Raw genomic sequence first — 23,315 nt, forward strand, 5'->3', positions numbered from 1 at the left:
AATAATCAACTCTGAAATAAAATAACTGATATAGTCTGGGTAGCTATTAGACAAAAGAACACCATAACCACCATACAGCATTATCCAACAGCCATGCAAGACCGGTTGCGATCAGAATTGTTGTGGCATAATAAGTTTTAAAAACTTAAATGTACCTTTAACAACTGGAAATTATGTAGCTATGTGCATAATAATTCAACAGCTAATTTACTTGAAGTAGGCAGTAACGAATAACTCTTTATATACGTATTTGGCAAACATTGATTAACACATCGATCTCTTAAACATTTGAGGTTATAACATAACAGTGATACATCATGAATATGATCATTATAAAGAGAGTATGTCAGACCAGGTGGTTTACCTGAAATATGAAGTGGCTTATATACGTAAGTAGTACAGTTTACCTGTAAGCTACTATATAGCAAAGTGGTCTTATAAAAGAGGTGGCCATCAAGTGAGGTTCATTGCATATACTCTGGCATACTGGGTAGGTACACATTAAGTGCTCACAGAAAAACAACCAAAGTACATTCTCATAATGACATGTAATAACTTAATGGTTCTGTGTAAACTATCTTTTAGCTTATAATTAACACAGCAATTATTATAATAACATGGTATGTAACTAGCTATATGCAGTGAACTGTTCAAGTTGTATTAGACGATTCTCTGTTTGGAGATGATTTCAGGCTCCCAAGGCCAGTAGTATCATGGAAAGCACTCCAACAACAGCCTATAGCAGTAACAATCCATTGGCTTAATATAAATTATCAGATCATTAAACACAAAACATCATGCAATATTAGTCACAACATTCTCAGTGGTTACAGCGTTTGTTTTAAGATATAGTACATCAATGATATAATTTACAGTACATGCATAATCTTACCCATCCGACCATGGTTAAAAATCCAAACACAGGAATAACTAAAAATCTCCTTTCATCTTCTTCACATTTTGAAAATTCATCTATTTCATCACAATATCTTGTGTACAGGTTAGCTAACAGAGCACTGGTCACCAACAGGTAGACAGCCATTATGATGGAAAACAACAATGAGAAGAAGTGGGCCAGTCTCTTAAACTACAGTATAATTATGACACTTGATACTGAACATGCAGACATTGTATAGTAATAGCAAGAGTTAATAATAGTAGGGAGGGAGAGTGTCTAACGCTCAATAGGCCTGTATAAAATGAGCGCGTAAGACAATCTGGCTTCTTGGCCAGACATGTTGATTGCATGAAGGGAGATGTGAAATGAGGCACGCCGCAGAAGGACGTTATCGATACTACTAGCTGTTCACGAATCAGTCTCGTGAGCAACGTGCGAGGTAGCGTGTGCAATCAAACATGTCGATTTGTGATGAACAGCCCTCGGTACTGGCCGAAATTGAAGCAGAAACAGTTCAGCCTAGCAAGAAGAAGCGTCAGAGAAGATCAATGAAGAAAAGCGGAGATGAAGCACGCTCGGAAGCACAGGTAGAATTGCATCACGAATCTACCGTTCAGCCACGTCCCGAGGTAATGCCCAAGAAGAGGCGTCAGTCAAGGAGTGATGAGCCGGAAGTAACCAAGAAGTGTCAAACGAAAGCAATGGCAAGGAAAAGAAGCGGCGCCGATGAAACACAGCCTGGAGAATCCCAACCTAAGAAAAAGCGCCAGATGAAAGTTATGAACGATTTCTCTCTGGTTCTCCCATCACTCACTGGAGTAGCCACCTTCGCATCACTGCTTTCTCACCAACTATCGATTTTGCAAGGCCATACAAAATGTGACATAACGTGTTTATTGCGGTCATCAACACTATAGGAAATTACAAAGGTATACGATAATAAGCGGGGTGCTCTACGCGCTCATTTTATACAGGCCTATTGAGTGTTAGACACTCTCCCTCCCTACTATTATTAACTCTTGGTAATAGTATAATACGTACATATCAATGTATACATAAATAAATGAATTTGAGATGAATTCTTGCACTTGGCATATAGAATGTTGATTGGTTGACAACTAATTACTATGAAACATCTTGTTTGCTTGATGCCTAATCAACTATCATGTTAATTCATGTCCTCTACCTGACTACTGTAGCTACACATGCATACAAATTTTACACAGTTGAATTATATAAATTATATGGTTAGAGTTTTTCCAAGCCGATTATATCTTATTACATGCATACATTCCAAACATACCATTTTATTTAGACATGGAATGAATGTATCAAATATCAGCAACATCATGCAAACTAGTATGGAAGACACAGCAGCAGCAATCCCATTGTGACAAATACGATGATCACTTTTTTCAGCTCCACTGTTAGCATAACACATAAATGCTGCAGGATTCAAATTACTTTCTTCTGAAAATAACAGCTCGCTGGTGAAACCCACAATGACAACAGAAAATGCCTGTAAGAATTATAATAATTTGAAATTAATATAATACAACATCTCTCAATAGCTATGTGATGTTATATGGCAAATAGAACATGTTCCATGATGATCATGATCTGATGCATATTTTCTATTTAATAAACTACAGATATGTTTTTGCTTTTTTTGCTATCCAAGAAGAGAGACAGAAACCGGAATCAAGTACTGCAGTATAATTTTTGGCATCAGTTGCATCTACACTATGCAAAATGATCATGTACAGTATGTACTTGTGAAGTATTGTAATGCACTAAGTGCTAAGACACTGGAAAAATGGAGAATGAATGGACAGGTATAAAAGTAAAGATATTTATGCTTTGTAAGTCCAAGTGTAAGTACTTGACAAATGTATTACATTCTCAAGCACTTGACTAAACTCAGGTGCGTGAACCTGAATTCAAGGGCATAGGAGTGAGATATACAGTACACTGCTGTTTTTAACACCCATGCACAACACTAACCTCAAACCAATTGTTATGGTAGGTGTGACATAACTATTAGGACATGTAGTAACACAATAATATTATTGTGAGACATCTTACCATGTAGGTACTATTTCATTACAATCTGACAGTGTTAGCTAACATTGCCACTTTTTCAATATTACATTTTGCACTCAGGTCACTGATTGTGCTGTTTATACACTATTTTTTAATGAGTGTTTATTATGTACTTTGCTGACTTGCTAGCTAGGAGTGTGGCTATCATCAATCCAGTTTATCTTATAGTAGCATATTAGCACAAAATAAATTATCCTAACAGTTACAAGTGGCTGCAGGTTCTAGCTGTTATTATATAACATATACGCAAGCTCTTACAATTATTGTCAGCTTGGGTAGTCCTACTAATATAATCCTTTGGATGTATGGTCCGGCTGAAGCTTTGCTGTCTTCTTCAAATGCCTTGTAGGAAGCAAGCACCATTGTTCTTTGGTTCTATGATGGGATTTTAGTAAAACACTGTCACAGCACAATCCTCTTGATAAATGATATAAAACACTATGACCTTTGTTCATATTATGTCTTTTATAATTATATGTATCTTAGTACACTGTACCTTGTACTCCAATCTTTGTGCTAGTTTGTATAAACTGCTCTGGAATAAAATGCACTTTGACATACCACAAAATTATTTTAATAGAAGTTTTAAAATGTGTGGTGGATGTTTCTACCCTAGTACACTGTACCTTGTACTCCAATCTTTGTGCTAGTGTGTATAAACTGCTCTGGAACAAAATGCACTTTGACATCCAACAAAATTATTTTAATAGAAGTTTTAAAATGTGTGGTGGATGTTTCTACCCTCAAAATTTGTGGACCATAATTTATAATGTATGTGCTAGGGTCTGACAAAACCAGTCTTATAGCATCTCCAGTTAGCTATCCTATTTGATTAATGATACAGTAACTTTCCATGTCTTTCTTGAAATCTTCCTAGTGCTATGAAACAGCTATAGGCTACTGTTACAGGGTAAGTCATGATCTATCAATTCATGACAATTGGAAGGGGTGGTTTTGTCAGACTGGGTCACATAGTTCATATAGGGTCACAGTCACAGGAAGAAATGTCTTCATGCAATGTACTGCTTCAAGTGGCCCTGGTTAAATGCAGCCTGTCCAACTTTGCTAAAGGTATTTGTCATACAGTGAAATATTATACTGCACATGCAAATGACAAATTGAAATTTAACTTTAAAAAAAATCTGTTGGAAGAAAGTACATATAGGTCACAGTTTAAATGTGTAGCTAAAGAATTATTATAAATTGTAGGAGGCTGCCGGTGGCCCCAGACCCCTGTATTCATTGCTTGTATACATATTAATACAGTGGAACCTGTGTTACGGTCACCTGGATTAAGCGGTCACCTCTGCATAACGGCCATGGACACGAGGTCCCAAATATTTTCCCATACAAATGTAGCTATGCATTGTTGTCTGCATTAAGCGGTCACCTGTCTAACGCGTATAACGGCCAACCAAGAATTCGCCTATGAATCACTGTATACATAACTTTCTCCTTCATATAGCGGTCGCTACCTTCAGCCTATGGTGGCTTGTTAAGCCAACTGTCTGGCACCACGGCACCGTTTCAATTAATGCACAATTATCACACTTCCTGCCTTTCAATGAATACTATATAATCTATCAGGCTTCATTGCTTAAACGTATTCAATAGCTATAACCAACACATAACAAGCTCGTCCTTTCTGTACTAGTATTTAATACTACATTGCGGTTGGCGCGAGCCTCTTAATAATAATCACTCATTTATAACGGCCATAGCCACTAAAATGCTGCTGATCACCTTATACAGGTTTTCTCTATAACAGCCACCTGTATATAAAGGCCAGATATATCTGGTCCCAAGGTGACCATTATAGACAGGTTCCACTGTAATAGCTACCTCTTTAAATTAAATAACTTTGGTACTAGCAAAATGTGACCACTGCATCAGTAAATGTCTATCTGTCCTGTTGTATTTTACATGTGAGTATATGTACAGGTTTACATGGAGTTCTATACAACTAACTAAAGTATATAGCCACAGTTTGGATGAATTAGATCAGTAATTTCTAACTACGCCTGCATGTATGACAAAATTAATTTCGTGTTTTATTGAGTAGGCTCTAGACAAAAAGTGTAGTATGCACAGTGTTTTGGCCAATAAAAGAGACCCTTGACCTTGCCTGATCTCAGCACATGCATGTATGTACACATGCACACATGTTCACACCCAGAATATGCTCTCTCTCTCTCTCTCTCTCTCTCTCTCTCACACACACACACACACACACACACACACACACACACACACACACACACACACACACACACACACACACACACACACACACACACACACACACACACACACACACACACACACACACACACACACACACACACACACACACACACACACACACACACACACACACACACACACACACACACACACACACACACACACACACACACACACACACACACACACACACACACACACACACACACACACACACACACACACACACACACACACACACACACACACACACACACACACACACACACACACACACACACACACACACACACACACACACACACACACACACACACACACACACACACACACACACACACACACACACACACACACACACACACACACACACACACACACACACACACACACACACACACACACACACACACACACACACACACACACACACACACACACACACACACACACACACACACACACACACACACACACACACACACACACACACACACACACACACACACACACACACACACACACACACACACACACACACACACACACACACACACACACACACACACACACACACACACACACACACACACACACACACACACACACACACACACACACACACACACACACACACACACACACACACACACACACACACACACACACACACACACACACACACACACACACACACACACACACACACACACACACACACACACACACACACACACACACACACACACACACACACACACACACCTTCAAAAAGCCTTCAGCTACTGTGGTAGCATGGGTCATGCTTAGCTTACCCAGTGAACTAGCACTGGGACACCTGTGCACTATACTCAGGTGCTAGGATCAGCACAGGCAAATCCTACTGGGACAGGAGTAGTAACCGGCAGGAGGCTATGCCATGAAGGTGTGGACATCCGAAGTCCACCTGGAACTTCAGTTGCTGTGTGAGACATGGACAGTTGGCATTTGTACACACACACACGCACATACTGAGAGAGAATATTTATAGCTGATTATTCAGTAAATGTACAAAGTTTGTGGCCTAGTGGCATGCAAAAGGCACAATAGTTGATATTTCTCTGTCAATTACACAGCGATGTGTAAATTTAGGTTGTACAGTGTTAATTTCTGCATGTATCACATCTATAATAAGCAAGGTGCTAAGGAGTTTTAAATGCTAGTATAGGGTAGATGCCTATAAAGAGTCCAACATGTAAGGATGCTTTTTTTGTGTGGTTGTTATACATAGTGGATCATAAGTGTAAAAAATTAATGTGTGCATGTAAATTTTCAGTATTAATAAATATATGACCGAATAGTTTATAATACATAATGTAAGAAATTAACTTCTAATGCAGCCACTCAGGTTAAGATCCTTGCTTTGGTACAGCTAAAGTACATAATAGCTACATACTTTTCAAAAGAATGCAAGAAAGTCACCATACAAGAGCCTCTCTAATGAACGTGCAACAATGTATTTTGCTTTAAACAGAAAAGCATTATACCCACAACCTTAACATAATACTGATCTGTTTGCAGTAAATGGATTAAACAATAACACAATTTGCAATTGTATGCACAAGATCTATCGATGCATTATATGTGATGGTTGGCTTCGGTAGCACAGTATAGCAGTGACACTATAATGCGGCATTCTGTGTATGGACATGATGCAATATCCATATAAAAAAGGTTTTCTGACTGAAACTTCATGATCAGTGATGATCATGCGTAGTCTGAAAATATGTATTGAATAGACTGTATGTGACAGGATTTGACAAAACCAGGCTTCCGGCACACACATCCAATTGTCGGTTTAACTTTAGCTGTTAGTAACTTGACCTCTCAGTCGCTATTGATTTACAATTTTTACACAATTCTTTGAGTGGAGAATGAGTGCATTATGTAATAATAGGTCAAAATTTGAAAGTGATAGTATGTATACTCCCACATTGAATTATGATCCTTTAGGTGGATGTGTGTAGAAGTCAAATCCAGTCATTTCATGTACTATATGTGACTGGATTTGTGAAAAGGGGTCTTCCACACAAATCAAATTCTGTAAACTTGGGAGACCATGCATAACTTAGTGTTAAAGTAACATATTAACCTGAAATTTTCACCTTTATTCAACTATATGTTGGTGCTTACTGCTCAACAAATTTCAAAGCAATAGCTCTTTCCAGTGTGAAGTTATGAATTGTCAAAGTTGGCAAATTGGATGTGTGTGGAAGACCCCTTTGTGCAAATCTGGTCACATATATAATTAACGCTTTGTACACTAATTATTACAGCCAAAGGTTATGTTGTCATATGCATGTATATGATCTCAATTGGGTCATAAAATGATTGTGAAATAACGCATCACATAATCAGTACAAAATATGCATAGCTACGTACAAGTACAAACTGAAATACATGCATGGCTATATGGTACAATATTATACTTATTAGCTAATTGTTCAAGTTGCAGACAACTTTCTCTTCTGATCTTCAGGCACCCAAGACCAACAGTACCGTGGAAAATATTCCAACAACAACCTGCATGAGTACACATCCAGACATCACTATTGATGCGTACTTCAAATTATGTCTGCGGACTGGGTCAGTTACACAACGTACAGGTAATACCTCAGTAATAGCATTTGTAACTTATATTGTGTAGCCAAGTACTGTAGGTAAGTGCTTAATAAGGGTTGAAATTTGCACAGTCATAGCATGATAGCACAAAATTATTATAATTCATGAAAATTTCAAAAAGTTACCCGCATGTCCTATTTTTCCAGCCTCGTCACATTATATTTTTATAGTGATTATTTTGAAGATGACAATGGCATGGGTTAATTGTTAAAAAGCTTCATAGTCACAAACTAAATGTTGCAATGCTTGTGTGTATGTGTATCTGTTGTACTTTTAGTTTGCAAAATGTTCTATATAGTCACAAGATCAAATCATGTATTCTTGTATGTGTACTGATACTATTCTTACTCCTCAAGTTTCATACTAAAATTATTATCTCTTACCCATCCAATCATTGTCAAAAATCCAAACACAGGGAGGATCAGAAAATTCCTTTCATCGTCTCCACATTCAGAAAATGGCTCTATATCATCACAATATCTTGTGTACAGGTTGGCTAACAGAGCACTGGTCACCAACATGTAGACACTCATTATGATGGAAAACAACAGTGAGAAGAGGTGGGCCAGTCTTTTGAACTGTGTACAAAATAAATGTTAAACATAATGGTTATACATATAGCCTAAGGGATTGAAAAGTACCTATTTGCAATGCATAAAAATCAAGATTTGCAAGCAACTATATAATCAGTTCACTGACAGTCTATGCATGTTTGGACTGGAGCTTTATGTATCCAATCATACCAATTTATTAAGACAAGGTATAAAGGTATCAAATATCAGCAACATCATGCACATCAGTATTGATGTAATGGCAGCAGCAAGCCCATTGTGACAAATACGGTGACCACTCTTGAAAGCTCCACCATTATTATAGCAGATAATTGCTGAAGGAACAATTGGTTCACTGCTAGTAAAGGCTGCCTCACTCATATAACCAGCAATGACAACAGAGAATGCCTGTAAAAATATAGTTACAATGTCATGATCATATGTATGAAATCTATATTACTACAGTACAGGGTAAATGTGTGATGTAATGAGTTGCTATTGCATAGCCTCCATGCACACATGTGGGTACAACTGAAAAGCCATAGATCATAGGTTAATGTTTAGTTCAATAAATTTTAAATACAGCCATTTCCGCAAACTTTAAACTGACCTTTGCGTGGTATTGGTAATAGAGATCACTGCATGACCATATTATAGTTTATCAAGCCACAACATTAACCCACAGGTTAATTGCTATGATAATATTACCAGTGTGGTTTTATAAGGTATAGTTGTGTTAGACAATTATAGTTTCAAAATGTAATACAGTTTCTATATAATTATTTTCATATAGGAAATTAGGCATATGCATGATCCTGAGTATACTATAATGCACTAACAGCAGCATATTAATATTACCAGCTGAGGTCTTGAACATATAAAGTGAATTTATTAATATACTGGACCGTCAATACCAACAGCACTCTCTAGCTATATACCTTTATATTATATTTCCTATTGTTGGTTTCACATGCACAAATTAAATTTGTCCACTAGGTAGCGACGCTAGGCAGATATGTAATGCTCCATCATTTCTGAAGAGTGAACTCCTTATCTGTCGTACCTTTGCATGCATATACTGTAGTAGTAGTGTATGCAGTATATATAGGCACACTCTGCATGGCTAAGGCAAATGTATATATGTATGTATATAAACAGCTATCTAGTTAATACTTACAATGATTGCCAGTTTGGGAAATCCTGCCAGTAAAACCCTTAATACGTATGATGTTGATGAAGCTACTTTAGTGTCTTCTTGAAATGCTTGGTAGGAGGTAAAAGCCATTGTACTTGTAAGTTTTTAGCAAAATCCTTCTCTTGTTACACTGCAATCCACTGTCAGAATTTACCACTGAACCATGTTATATAGTAATCCCTCGTTATACATGTTACTTACTACTTTGCACTCTTGATCAACCTTTGCACTGTATTTCCTGTTATTATATTTTATTCCATTATTCTTTTTATCTTGCATAATTATTATATGAAACGGCTAAATTAGTTGAAGTAGTACACTTAGGTTATATACATTTGATAGATGAATAAATTCATGTCAGGTATAGTAATTCTGGCAGCTCAGTCTCCAATAGTTGACTAAGTGATTGATGCACTTGACATTGACAGGCACACATGACGTATATTTCTTTTCAATCAAAACAGCATTTACATGCTAGCAGTTTTCTACTATGCATTGACTTATTAGTGGCACAGACCTAAAAATGACCAGCATATTCATTGCTAAGATTTATATTTTTTAAAAATAATGTTGCTAGCCCGTTTTATGGTATGTGTGTGCAAGAAGAAACCAGTACATTGGTAGTTTCAGACCACCAGCAAACATTAGACAAAATAGAGCCACAAAAATAAATTATGTATGTGTTTCTGGTTGCCTGCACACGCAATCTAAATGACTATTTTCTTTGGACAGACTACATTAATTTTGGTATGTGACAATGTGCAATGAAGCTATAAAACATGCATGGGGAGAGTAAACATTCTGTATGGTCAAAATACTATACTGTGAATAAGTTCTATCTATGTATACTGGTACAACTAACCATACATGATATACTACATATAGCACGCATGTATATATTTAGTTAGGCCAGGCTATAAATAGGCACTTAATTCTGGCAGCTCAGTTTCCAATAGTTGACTAAGTGATAAGTGGTCTTATAAAAGAGGTGGCCATCAAGTGAGGCTCACTGCCTGTACTATTGTATACTGGATAGGTACGCACGCTCACAGAAAAAGAATCAAGAGTGTTGCTGTGTGTTGCTCACAAATAAAATCTCATAATAAATACCATGTAAACTATTTTAAGTGAAATGACAACAATTATAACATGGTATGTATAGCTTTGCAGTGAAATGTTCAAGTTGCAATAGAAGATTCTCTGTTTGGATAAGATTTCAGGCTCCTAGGCCAGTAGTATATATATATAACAGAAAGCACTCCAACAACAGCCTATAAACACAATGGCTTATTTAAATTAACAATATAAATAATCACTAATCACAAAATTTGTAACATACGTGACAGTGCTACGTCGAAGAGAAAGGAAATACTTCAGGTAAAGAATATATATGTGACAGGATCTGTGAAAACCCGACACAATTGTGCAAGCCTAAATTTACAGTATAAAGCATTGAATACAATGGGTGAAATACTTGTGCATTATTGAAAAACATTTGAGCGACTTTTTCTTAGTGAAGGAAGGGACTAACAAGGCAATTCTGGATATCATCTTATTCTCCTACACAAGGGGAGTTCACAAATCTTTGTTTCGTTGTAGTAGACTAAAGGATATGTGAGTTATGGGCATTTGTTTATATCATGTCAAGGCAATAGTACGTAATTAATCTTTCTCTACTGATTTCGTCTCAGTATGTAGTGAAGAAAACTGATAGAAAGAAAAAAACATACTCCGAATCGATTCCCTTATTCATGGCAAACATGATGGTGCAAGTTGCAATTCTGTACTACATTGTGTTTGTAAGTTGCACCTCTTTTTGTATGCGCCTGTAATTTATTCTTGCTGTACAAATTGATCTTCTGTTGTTGCTACTTGCTAAGGCTGTAACTCTGAAATTATTGGTATATGAGGCTAAAACATGGCCGGAGGGTACACTTGGCTAAGTAGATTATAAATATTTAATAAACAGGAATTCGAAAAATGCACAATTATGTCAGGTTTTTGCAGATATTATGGTTTGTTCCTTTGATAAATTGGTTAGATAAACCATAAAACTGACTGCACTAGATGTTTGTATGCTACTGGCTTTAGTTCTTCATGGCTAGACAGACAAATGCGACATGGGAAAGAGTATAGGTCCTGGAGGGACATGTATACAGCTAGAAAAATAATGCAGTGCAATGTACAACATTATTTACTTAGCACAACCAATTAAGGCAGTATACTTAAGAAGTGGGACAGTCTCTTAAACTACAGTATACGACAATACATAATTATTTCCCCAATGATATATGTGCAAGCGAATACTGATGCATTGCATATATTTATGTCTTGCCAAAAGATTTTCGAATCCTAATCAGTGTTTGTTAATACATTTCAGAGCAGAGTTCAACATACAGTATCTCCTACTGGTTACACATTTTAATCACAGCTTGAATGAAAGTTGTACCAACAATATTATTCTTATATGTAAATAATATATATAATACTGTACATCCAAATGTACCATTCTATTTAAACAGGCCGGAATGAATGTATCAAATATCAGCAACATCATACAAACTAGTATGGAAGATATAGCAGCACCAATCCCATTGTGACAAATACGATGATCACTTTTTCCAGCTCAGCTCCACTGTTAGCATAGCAGATGATCGTTGCAGAATTCAAATTACTTTCTTTCGAAAATAACAACTCACTGGTAAAGTCAGCAAAACAGGAAATGCCTGTAAAAATACATTACCATATATTACAACATTAAAGTTTAGCATACTTATTCATGTATGTAATTGTGAAGTATTGTGTTGCAGTAAGCAGATGTAAAGGTAAATGTGTTTGAACTTTATAAGTCTAAAGGTCCAAAGTGCTTGTACTCTCAGTTGCTCTCACTTGTGTACTCTCTCAGGTGCATGAACCTGGTATATAAACTATTTAGGTTATCTATACATTGCTGCTTCCCACACCCACAACACTAACCTCAAAACTAAATTGTTTTGATAGTTACATACTATGGCTTCATGTTAACATAACCTGACATGATAATTTATTAATATTGTATCATTATGATTTGTTATGATGTCACACACTAGCCTTTTACAAAGACAGTTGCCTATAAGACTTAGAATCAACAAAATACTAATGTCTAATAGATGCTGCAGGTTTTGGCTAATTCAAACATAGCTAGTTCTTACAACTATTGCCAACATGGGAAGTCCCCTACTAGTATAATCCTTTGGATGGATGGTCCGACTGAAGCTTTGCTGTCTTCTTCAAATGCCTTGTAGGAAGTAAATGCCATTTTACTTCAAAGCAAATAAGTTTTTAGTAAAATATTGTTACACCACAATCCACTTGATAAATGATATAAAACACCATACCTTCAGATTATGCCTTAATTCATATGTACAGGTATCACTTAGTACACTGTACCTTGTACTCCTATCTTTGTGCACTAGTTTACATAAACTGCTCTGCATTTCGACATCCAATAAAATTAATAAAAGCATCTACATAATTACACCCTCAGAATAGAATAGAGAATGGTGCTATGGATTTCTAAGGATGTACATCCCATAATTAAGTCATACATGTTACACAAGAATTTTTCTCACATATAAAAGAACTTTTATACTGTCTGTATAATAGTTAGTCACTTTTTATGGACTATTAAAGCAAGTCAAAATGCCCTGTACGCCAGAGTATACACATATTCTGCCTGTTCAACACTACTCCCAAAAGCAACAATAGCAAAACATTTGGCCAGTGAATTATGATGGATGTGCAAGTCTGAGGCACTACAAGTTGGAAGGAACACATCAATGATATTTGTAGCAAAGCCATCAAAGCGAAAGCCTTTTTACAACTTAATCTCTTCCGATGTCCTACATCAGTAAAATCCAACTGTTACATATCCTTAGTACAACCTATATTAGAAGACGCTAGTACAGTGTGGCCCACATACCTTCTATACCACTTACAACAAATAGAAAAGGTTTTGCCCATTTCGTCATAAATGATTTCTCTTTATCACAGTTGTGTAACTACCACGTTGGAACACTTAGACTGACCATCACTTGAACACTGGAGAAGCTTCTTACAACTGGTAACGTTTTACAAAAAATAGTACATGGCCTTGCCGTTGACATCACGATTACCCTAACACCCCTTACATCATCTACTCATGGACACATGCAGCCAGCGTTTCACTATTCTGTTTGCCAGAACTGATACATATTTAAATTCTTTCCTCCCTTCTACCATCAAATTGTGGAATTCTCTACCCGCTAGAGAATTGTACTTGATGATACCGCTATTTCAGCGCAGGGGCTTATCGATTAGGGATTATAAGCACCCACGCAGAAAAGGGTCTAGTCCAGTTCGTATAGGCAAGTCGTTCACAGAATCAACAACGTGGTGTTGGGTGTTGATTGGGGCCACGTCATCCCAATGGTCACTACGTCATTGGCCTACCCGTTTGAATGCCGTATATGGATAATTGTGAATGTCAGATGACGTACCTATGATCAGCACTCCAAGTGTTGACAAAGGTGCTGAGGATGACTTGCCTATATGAACTGGACCAGACCCTTTTCTGCGCAGGTGCTTATAATCTCTAATCAATAAGCCCCGGCGCTGAAATATCTGGCCACGTGAGACTACTCTTTCCTTAACTGATTTATGTATTATTATTATCTGTGTTTTTATACTCTGTTTGAGTTCTACACAGCAAATGAAAATAATATTAAGTTAGTGCAGACAGAGTGGGAATATCCTATATGCGTATTTTTCGTACGGGGCAGTTTGACTTGTTCAACTACACACTAGGCAGCCTGGCTAGTGTGTGTGGTGCCACGCCCACACCAATTAAAAAGTGTAACTAAGAGCGAATGGATTGCCAGTTTACTAGTCATATCAGGTACACATACCTGTTTACTAGGCAGATCAGAGCTACACACAACGCGTCCCTGAAGACACGTTGTGATCCTGGTTGATGAGACCGAAGGACCAAGATTTCATCTCGGATTTCATTCGTTTCAACTCGGTTCAGTATCAGGCAAGGATGCACCCGCAGCTCAATTGTACAGTCATAAAAATCTATGGTACAGTTTGTTTCGCCTCCTGCTCGCTGGCTGGAGTCATAGTACCCTCGTGCTCTGCCAACATAACCCGGAGAAGATCTCGCGCTCGGAGCAGATATCCGTGAATGGACATAGGAGTGCACGTGATACGTCTAGTGGTTGTGCCAATAAGGCGAGCAATAAGGTTAAAAGCAGGGCGTCAATAAAGTGATACGTGTGCCACTACAGGTATTGTACTGTTCTATACTATTGTTTCTTGTGTGTACAATGTAAATTATTTGAGCACTACGGTGTGTAGTCATTGCGCCTCGATTGTTCCTTTGTCATTGTGCGTGTGTCAGTGGTGTGTGTATCTCGGCTTGTGTGTATATTTGCTATCACAGTTGGCTTTGGTCAAATTAAGTTTAATAAACACGACCGGGCACTACTCAACAAGATCATGGGCGGAGTAGGTGCATTTCTGCGTCAGTGTTTATTTTGGGACTTCGACATTCCTGTGATTTCTAGACGGTGTATCAGTTACAAAATACAACTGTGCATAATGTGATCAAACATGCAAGTCTTCTTAGTATTGTGTTGTGTACTCAAGTATAGTTTATGGATATGCTTGTGTATGTGTGTAGTGTGTGTGTGTGCACTGCCCATGGTCCTCCACAAAAGGGAGAAGCAAAAACCTGTGGACACACATGCACATTTGCACGTGCATGTGCACATATGCGCACACACATAGAGCAAAGCTTATAGCAGCCGTGTGAAACACTGCTATTGCCGCCCAGCGAACAAACACTGGGATGCCTGTGCACCACTTAGTCACTTGAGCCTTGTGCAGGCAAATCCTCCCTAGTAAGTAGCCCGTAGAAGGACTGTCCAGATCCCATGAAGAAAGGTCGTGGAACCCAAAGTTTTGCAACAACCCCAATACCACTTAATGAGACAAGGACCAGTTGGGCATTTACTTTCTCAGTTAACACCAGATACCCATTTAAACATTTGGGTAGATTGGAGCAATGTGAGTAAAGTTTCTTGCTCCTTGCTCAAGGAAACAGCAACACCACTAAATACCTGGGCATCAAACTTGGAACCTTTTAACCAGGCTGATCTGATGCTCTAGCTAACACACGCGCATGTGTTGTGTGTGTGTACGCGCGTGTGTGTGTGTGTGTGTGTGTGTACATGTTTGTGTGTGTACGTGTGTGTGTGTGTACGTGTGTTTGTACATGTGTGTCTGTGTGTGTACACGTGTGTGTGTACATGTGTGTGTGTGTACACATGTGCTTGTACATGTATGTGTGTGTGTATGTGTACATGTGTGTGTGTGTGTGTGTGTGTGTGTGTGTGTGTGTGTGTGTGTGTGTGTGTGTGTGTGTGTGTGTGTGTGTGTGTGCATGTGTGTGTGTGCATGTGTGTGTGTGTACATGTGTGTGTGTGCATGCGTGTACACGTATGCGCTATGTGAGTAATTTGGTGTTGTTTCCTTGAGCAAACAACTTTACTCACATCTACCCAGCTGTATATTGGGGACCTGGTGGCCTGGTGTCAACAGCCCACCTAGCTGTAACATCAATGGAAACCTGGGGTCATTATGGACTTCGGTTTTGTGACCTCTCTCTGTGAGACCTGGACAGTCCTCATGTCAGTTACTAGTCTTGTCCCAGAAAGATTTTGTCTGCATAAGGCTCAAGTGACTGAGTGGTACACAGGCATCCCAGTGCTGGTTTTTCTGGGGAACAATAGAGCTCTATGTTTCACTCGGCTGGCATAGGCTTTGCTTTGAGTAATTTGTAGTATGAATCAACTACACACTCTGGAATTACAAATGTTTGATACTCCCTGACAACTCAATGTACATACGGTACTGCTCTATTACAACATCGTCTCGCACGAGTGCAAGCGTTTAAAAGAACTTGCTAATTAAAAGACATGGCACATTTAGCTCATGAGTATTAATCCCGTTTCATTTGGGATGAACACTCACAAGCAAAATGTGTTCCACTCCCTTTAATTAGTGAGTTTTTCAATCACTCACATTCATGCGAGACAACATTGTATTTAAGCGGTACTGAAGTTATTACTACTTCGCAATTGAAAGTCATGTTTGCTTACATCTGTAATACTACCAATTGATCTGATCTTGTATATGTCTGTAAAAAGAAAAACTATCACTATGATAACCATTTGCAATCTCTAACCAATTGGGATAGATACATAATTACATATAATCACTCCATAGTTAGTGTGTGTACGTGCGTGCAAGAAACATTGCAATCTTCTACAAGGTACTAATTCTGTCCCCATCCCAAGAAGGATTGCCAACACCGACTCTTAGCACCTGAGTACATCAGTACATTGGTACACAAGTGTCCTAGTTTTTACTGGGTAGATTAGTCATCCATTAAACAGGAAAAGCAAGGCAGTGTTACCCAGCCTGCTGAAGTGGCCTATCACAATTGCATTTTAAAAAAAGTTTTGTATATGCTTCTTCAATCAGTTGTTATCTCAGATGACTTTCTTTGCCAATATACTAGATGCTGACTACAGCAGATTATTACAGCCACATGCAAGTATGTGGTAGAAACCCACATGTTCAATGAATTCCATTTCCTTTATCTAGAGATAGCCATAGGAAAGGTCAACCAAAGTTTCAGCCCTAGAAGCTGAGAACTTTCAAAGTTATGGCACTGCAAAGTGGTAATAGCAGAAAGATAGATTTGTATAGTGACAATAAGGAAAATGTACAAAAAGATGCTTAAATAAATGGCCATATTTTACGAACTCAGTCTATGGAAATGCAACTTTCGCTTAGGGTCCTAGGCTATGGGTAAACACCTCGAACAGGCCCTGCCTTCTGTGTACACCCTCCAGTGCCTAACTGGTAAAGTAGATAATAATAACAATAAACAGGCAGATCCAGTTGAGTCTTCCAGGTCCTTTTATGACCAGGGTGAAGGAAAAAAATTGAAGAAGAAAAAATGAGAATGAGCTGCTTATCCAACACAAGGCAGATTCTTCTGTCTCCTTGAGAACACTGACACAAAACAAAGGTATCTGAACTCCTGGGAACACAGTGCTACCAAGGTTTTCACTGTTAGCACTTTCCTCCATCACTTGCTAAATATATGTACTCCATACACAAATGTTACACGTCTTTCCTTTCTTAGTTGAAGTGCAGCTACCTGTTCATTTACTAGGTGTCACTTTCTGCCTAGCCAATCTCTAAAGACCACTTGTTTATTGTCTTTGATTCTTCAGTCTTTCTTAGCACGGACTGTAATGTTCATCTTTACTATCTTTCCATATATCAGTCCATGGGTTCATCAGGTGTACGCAACACTTGTACGTACCATTTTAGCTACCAAGTGTGTGGCTTTCTGGTTTCTTCAGGACATTTTGGTTCCTGCAATTTACTGTACGTACTGCTCAACTGGCAATACTGGGGCTTGCTCAGGCTCATCCAAATTGCTTTTTTCAACTGAAGTTGTTATAATTACATCAATTTTGTAATTCATGAATTCCTAAGCATACATTGCATTGCTAGAGTTTCTATTGGAGAATAATGGTGCAGCTGTACACGTATTCAAACTGGTACAAACTATAGGGCGTATTCACGAAGAAATTATAAACGAGGTGCTCAAAATACATGTGGAAGGAAGCCTAATGCTATAATACAAAAATATCACGTTTTCATTCTTTCCACCAGACCTGGTTTAGCAGCAGCCAATTCGTGGCTATGTGGTAATCACCAGTGGATGGGTAATAGCATACTAGAAGTACAACCTCGTAGCTGGTCTGCTTTCTGTTATCGCAATAGAAAGCCCCATCAGTTCTCCCACACATGTCACAATATGGCGGGTACTGTCGGGAATATTTCAAAAAGCAGACCGGCTACTCCATTGTGCTTCTAGTATGTCATTATCGAATCAATAGACTATAGCCATACTGCCACGATTTGTACACACAAAGTTTGATAATGAGATTGTTGTACACACATGCTAATATTTTTAAGTGATCTGCTGCACTGTAAACAGCTGTCCTTTGTTTGGCTGTGGAGAACACATCTGGAACAACTGTAATCGTGTTTATGGAATGTAGCAGTCTGCAGTGATACTAGTATCAGAGTGTATTGGCTATTGACTGTTTTATTAGAGTATTTGAGTATCTTGATCTGATACCATTGATTGTATGATTTTGTGTTCTCTCTGAACTTGTACTTGCGCACTGACACATGCACACACATACTAGGAGCTTATGAGCTGCTGAAGGCGGCAAAGGAGCATGAAACTCGGTTCCATCACAATCCAAATTACATCACGTTTTTTGAATAAATTGCTACGAGTGTCACGCACAATTAGTATACGGCGTTGACTAATGAGATTTTGCTTTCCTTATATGGAAACTAATCGCTAATGAATTTGGATTTTGATGGTACCTGGCAGGCAGTGTAAGTTTCATGCTCCTTCGGTGGCTCATAAGCTCCTGCACATACACACTAGTGTTGCACCGATATGCATATTTTCACATTTACCGATGCCAATTTTTCATTCATTCCTGTAGCCGATATTTACCGATATTCTTCAATTCTATAGGTCAGGGTAGAAGGAGCAAAAATCATTTAAAGTTTATGTGTGTGTATAACATTAATAGCAATAATTAAATTACTTGTGTGGGCAGCCAATTCTACAATGTTTGCTACCAGTGTGCCACTAACCCCTTTCATGGAAATGAAAGCTAAGTAGTTATAAAACACCAAAGTCAGCTTCTCAGACGGAGTTTTGGTGGGATTCCTGACCCTTTACAAATAGTGATTGGTTAATTGCATGGGCAGCCGATAAATGTACGTACAGCTTTGCAGCCACACTATTCATAGATAAGCAAGCCTAAATAGGTACGGTAAATAAACGTTTACTGCTTACCTTTGCATTCACTGCTTTCTTTTAATACTGTCACATGTTTTTTACTGTTGTTAATGATTGATTGTGGGTTTAGGTTATCGGCCAAAAATTTCCTCTTCGTAGCCGATACCGATACTTGCAAAATCACCTTATATCGGCTATTACCGATTATTCAACCGATTATCGGTGCAACACTAATACACACATGCACATATTCTTGCATGCATGCACGCACGCACGCATGCACACACACGCACACACACACACACACACACACGCACACACACACATGCAACACACACATGCATGTGCATACACGTATGCATAAAAACACATTGCCATGGATTTTTCTTACTGAGTTTTTATGGTTTTGAGTGTCTAGTGGTCAGAAAAGTTACAGTACATAATTAATTGTACCTGTGGCTAATACATTTGACCTTGTACTTCTCTAACTTTGTGTGCACAACCCACGTGTGCAACTACCATCTTATCACGTGACATGATCTTGCTATTGTAAAATGTGTGAATCTTGGTTAAAATTGTATTCAAGAGAAAGTAACAGAACGTTTTGGGATGATTCGTTACTTCGTTGTGGCTCAGTGGATTAGTAACAAGATTAGTATGTAACTTCCTTACTTGTAGTAATAAAATCATTTTCCAAGTCATTACAGTAACTTTATTAATGCATTACATTAAAAAAAAATACTGCAATACCCGAGTACTCAGTTAAGGCTTTTGGTACTGAGATGGTAAAATTGATACTCGAGTACTTGTTATGATCACATGACCCAGCTCACGTACATTATACATTTGATATCAGGGAGTGACACAATGAAGTCTATAGAGTTTGATTGCCACAATTTCTTGTCTGGGACACTAACATCAATACTTTAATACAGTGTGTGTATCATTGTTGTTACTAAAAGATGTAAACTGAGTATAAAACATGTCACATGGTATGTCTACAAGTAGCTAGTATTCGTGAGTACTTGATCGTTAACTCCAGGGAGTATATACTCGATTACTAAAAATCCTGATCGTTTCGGCCCTATTTGTAAGTAAAGTAACTTGAGTAGCATACTTCGATGTATTGCACAAAGGGTAGTTATAATACTAAGAAACGTGTTACCCCCGACACTGCTACCATATACCCAACATGTAAGCATAAGTATATTGAACTGTTATTGCAGTTGAGGTGTGAACATGCAGGTACATTGGCATATATTCGTTTGTTTGCGCACCACGCATATGTACGTATGTATAATTTTTTGTTCTGATGTATGCATGTATTTGTGCTCTTTTGTGGTTTCCACTTCAGATGGAAGAAGAAAATGAGTGCCGTTCCCCTCGATTGGAGGAGGTTGGCAAGATGACTGAAGTTGATGTCACTACTGGGTTCAATAAGATGGCCACTGTAGATGGTCCACCTCACAGTTTTCAGGCACAACAGCTTAAGGCCAGAGCCAACACTGTACCAGCTAACCTGACATTACAAACGTCTACTGATGATGATGTGTTTCATCATTTGGCTGTGCAGCTAAACTTGATAGACACCTTGGGTCACAGAGATGGCAGTCGTGCTGCTACTCCTGAATTAACGAATTCTCCAACCAAGAAATATTCACCAGATCTCACTACTGCTGCTGCTGCTACTATCGACCTGGTACATTATTCTGGTCTTGGAGGGAGCATTGATAACATAGAGGCTGCTTCAAATAAATACTTTGAGTTACCTGAGACAGAGGAGGAAGGTCCTGAGGATCCACTACAGCAGAAAAGAGAGAGACATACATCAACTGGAGATGTGCCGATACCTTCAGTTTTAAAAGCCACTGGTGTTTGTGCAAGACTAGATTACCCTCGTGTTAATATCACTGGTAAAAGAGATATGAGCGATTTTGCTGGTGTAAGTTTGTATAATAGTGTAATATGTACCTGTAAACTTTTATTTCTTGAATTAGTCTATAGTGCTGCTAATTTTTCAGTTAAAGCATGTATCTGTATGATGACTCTTGTTGTTCTGGTTATGGTGCTTTGTCTTTGTAGGGAGGAATGGTTGTTGTAAGTGCTCTGTTTTTCAGTAGTGTATAGTATTGATGGATTTTTGTGGCATCTATTTACACATTTGTAAGCAAAAGTGTCAACACACAATAACTTCTCGGTATAGTGTAGAATACTTGTGCGGATGCAAAACATAAGATGTGAAATTCTGTCTCATCTATTATACACAGTTTTGTATGCAATATTAACCCCGCAGTGTAGGAATGTAAAGACAAAGAGAATGATTAAACGTTAAACAAAATGTAGTGATTGTATATTTGTTGGAACTTGTAAAGGGACATTTTCACAATCAAGTTCGTTATTGTGGTACATAGATCAAGATCTATATATACAAGGATAAAGAATTTTAACTTTGATTAGGTATCATAGAAATAAAAAGTAGGGACACAAAGGAGGTCGCCTACACCTGCAGATATAACACTAGTGGACGTTTAATCTGTAATTCAGTCTATACCCATGACTGAATTAATGATTAAATGTCCACTAGTATATCTACAGGTGTAGGCGACCTCCTTTGTTTCCCTATGATACCTAATCAAACTTAAAATTCCTTACATTTGTTTGTTTACTTTTTTGTAACATTATTATAACTGGTTAACCCACATTTACTGTATCAAAAGAAATAATGGCGCCAGAGTTAATGTTTTTGTCTGAACATGCGTCCCAGCTATTAATTACTGGCTCAAAAGTGAAGTGACCATTATGCTTCGCTTTCAGCTATGTTCAGCTCATTACACACTGAAGAAGAGTAGGAGAAGCTATCAGTCCAGTCACCACAAAAACTGTAGACGATTTGCGTGCTCCAACTATCGAGTGGCCTAGGCAGTGGCCTTCACTTTCACTGAGCTACTGTATATTCAGCCCATTTTAAAGTGTTACAAACGGAGAACAGTAGGAGAAGCGCCTCTACAATTAATCCAGTCACCACGAAAAATACTAGCTAAGGGCTAAAGTGAATATTCTAAATGAAAGAGTTTTTTAGTCAAGAACGAATAATCGAATATTCTATACTTAGTGTAACACTGAAATACAGTGTATGTGTGTTGTTTCTTATTATTTGTATTGAATTGTAAAACATCTTTAACCTAAAACCTCAGTAGGCGGCTTTTGAAGTGAAGTAGAAGTGTCTGGTGATGTAGCTACTAGAGGTGTACCGATAAGGATTTTTCAGTTGTATTGATATACGATTAATCTGTACCTAAAAGAGCTGATACTGATTACAATTGTATATTCTGTAAAGTGTAAATCAAATAGAACTACCGGTGTAGCTACTACATGATGTATATTCTAATGATTTGTACATTGAGAAAACAGAAGTGATGTAACTGCTATATTGCACAACTACCTATAGTGGTGTGGCCTCTATTACACATCCCAGGCAATTAGGCACCACAAATGTTTTAATACATGTTCCCTTGTCCGAATTACTCCGTGGTTCGATTAGTTACCAAGATGGCTGTTATACACTGATGATCAGTTTAGTTTTGCAGTTTTTTTGTTCTTAAACTGTAACAGCTGCTGTTGTGGGTAAGAATATTTTAACACAAATAGCAATCATTTGCAGTCGTGTGGCTTCTCGTAACTTAGCATTTTATGGAATAGTACAGAGAGGCTTTCTGTAGTGAACAAAAAGGC

The 23,315-nt window shown here is 38.0% G+C and overlaps 3 protein-coding genes and 1 long non-coding RNA gene across 8 annotated transcripts in view; 1 reads left to right on the forward strand and 3 right to left on the reverse strand.

Moving 5' to 3' along the window:
* LOC136256193 (AMP deaminase 2-like) overlaps nucleotides 1-23,315 on the forward strand; it is a 201,193-nt gene that overhangs the window by 131,045 nt on the left and 46,833 nt on the right. The gene's annotated exons all lie outside the window — the stretch shown is intronic.
* Nucleotides 492-4,649, reverse strand: LOC136256131 (uncharacterized). Of its 3 annotated transcripts, XM_066049075.1 has the most exons (6): nucleotides 4,392-4,649; nucleotides 3,498-3,531; nucleotides 3,260-3,376; nucleotides 2,202-2,417; nucleotides 893-1,087; nucleotides 492-736 (listed from the first exon to the last, which is right to left on the reverse strand). In XM_066049075.1, exons 1-6 carry the CDS (start codon nucleotides 4,460-4,462, stop codon nucleotides 689-691), a joined length of 681 nt encoding a protein of 226 aa, XP_065905147.1. In that variant the 5' UTR covers nucleotides 4,463-4,649; the 3' UTR covers nucleotides 492-688. The 3 variants fall into 3 exon arrangements, with proteins under 3 accessions (XP_065905147.1, XP_065905158.1, XP_065905153.1); XM_066049086.1 differs by lacking the exon at nucleotides 3,498-3,531; XM_066049081.1 differs by lacking the exons at nucleotides 3,498-3,531; nucleotides 4,392-4,649 and adding an exon at nucleotides 3,628-4,369.
* Nucleotides 7,589-9,829, reverse strand: LOC136256249 (uncharacterized). Of its 2 annotated transcripts, none has more exons than XR_010701403.1 (4): nucleotides 9,635-9,829; nucleotides 8,548-8,865; nucleotides 8,290-8,484; nucleotides 7,589-7,807 (listed from the first exon to the last, which is right to left on the reverse strand). XR_010701403.1 is itself a non-coding variant. In XM_066049180.1 (4 exons), the coding sequence occupies exons 1-4, from the start codon at nucleotides 9,740-9,742 to the stop codon at nucleotides 7,760-7,762; spliced, it is 567 nt and encodes a 188-aa protein (XP_065905252.1). In that variant the 5' UTR covers nucleotides 9,743-9,825; the 3' UTR covers nucleotides 7,589-7,759. The 2 variants fall into 2 exon arrangements, 1 of the variants encoding a protein (XP_065905252.1); XM_066049180.1 differs by having other exon boundaries at nucleotides 8,650-8,865; nucleotides 9,635-9,825.
* On the reverse strand, nucleotides 10,821-14,866 carry LOC136256261 (uncharacterized). The gene is made up of 3 exons (XR_010701408.1): nucleotides 14,578-14,866; nucleotides 12,159-12,378; nucleotides 10,821-10,923 (listed from the first exon to the last, which is right to left on the reverse strand). It is a non-coding gene; the product is annotated as an uncharacterized lncRNA (long non-coding RNA).

The sequence above is a fragment of the Dysidea avara genome, chromosome 1, assembly GCF_963678975.1.
Source record: "Dysidea avara chromosome 1, odDysAvar1.4, whole genome shotgun sequence".
NCBI classification, from domain to species: Eukaryota; Metazoa; Porifera; class Demospongiae; order Dictyoceratida; family Dysideidae; genus Dysidea; species Dysidea avara.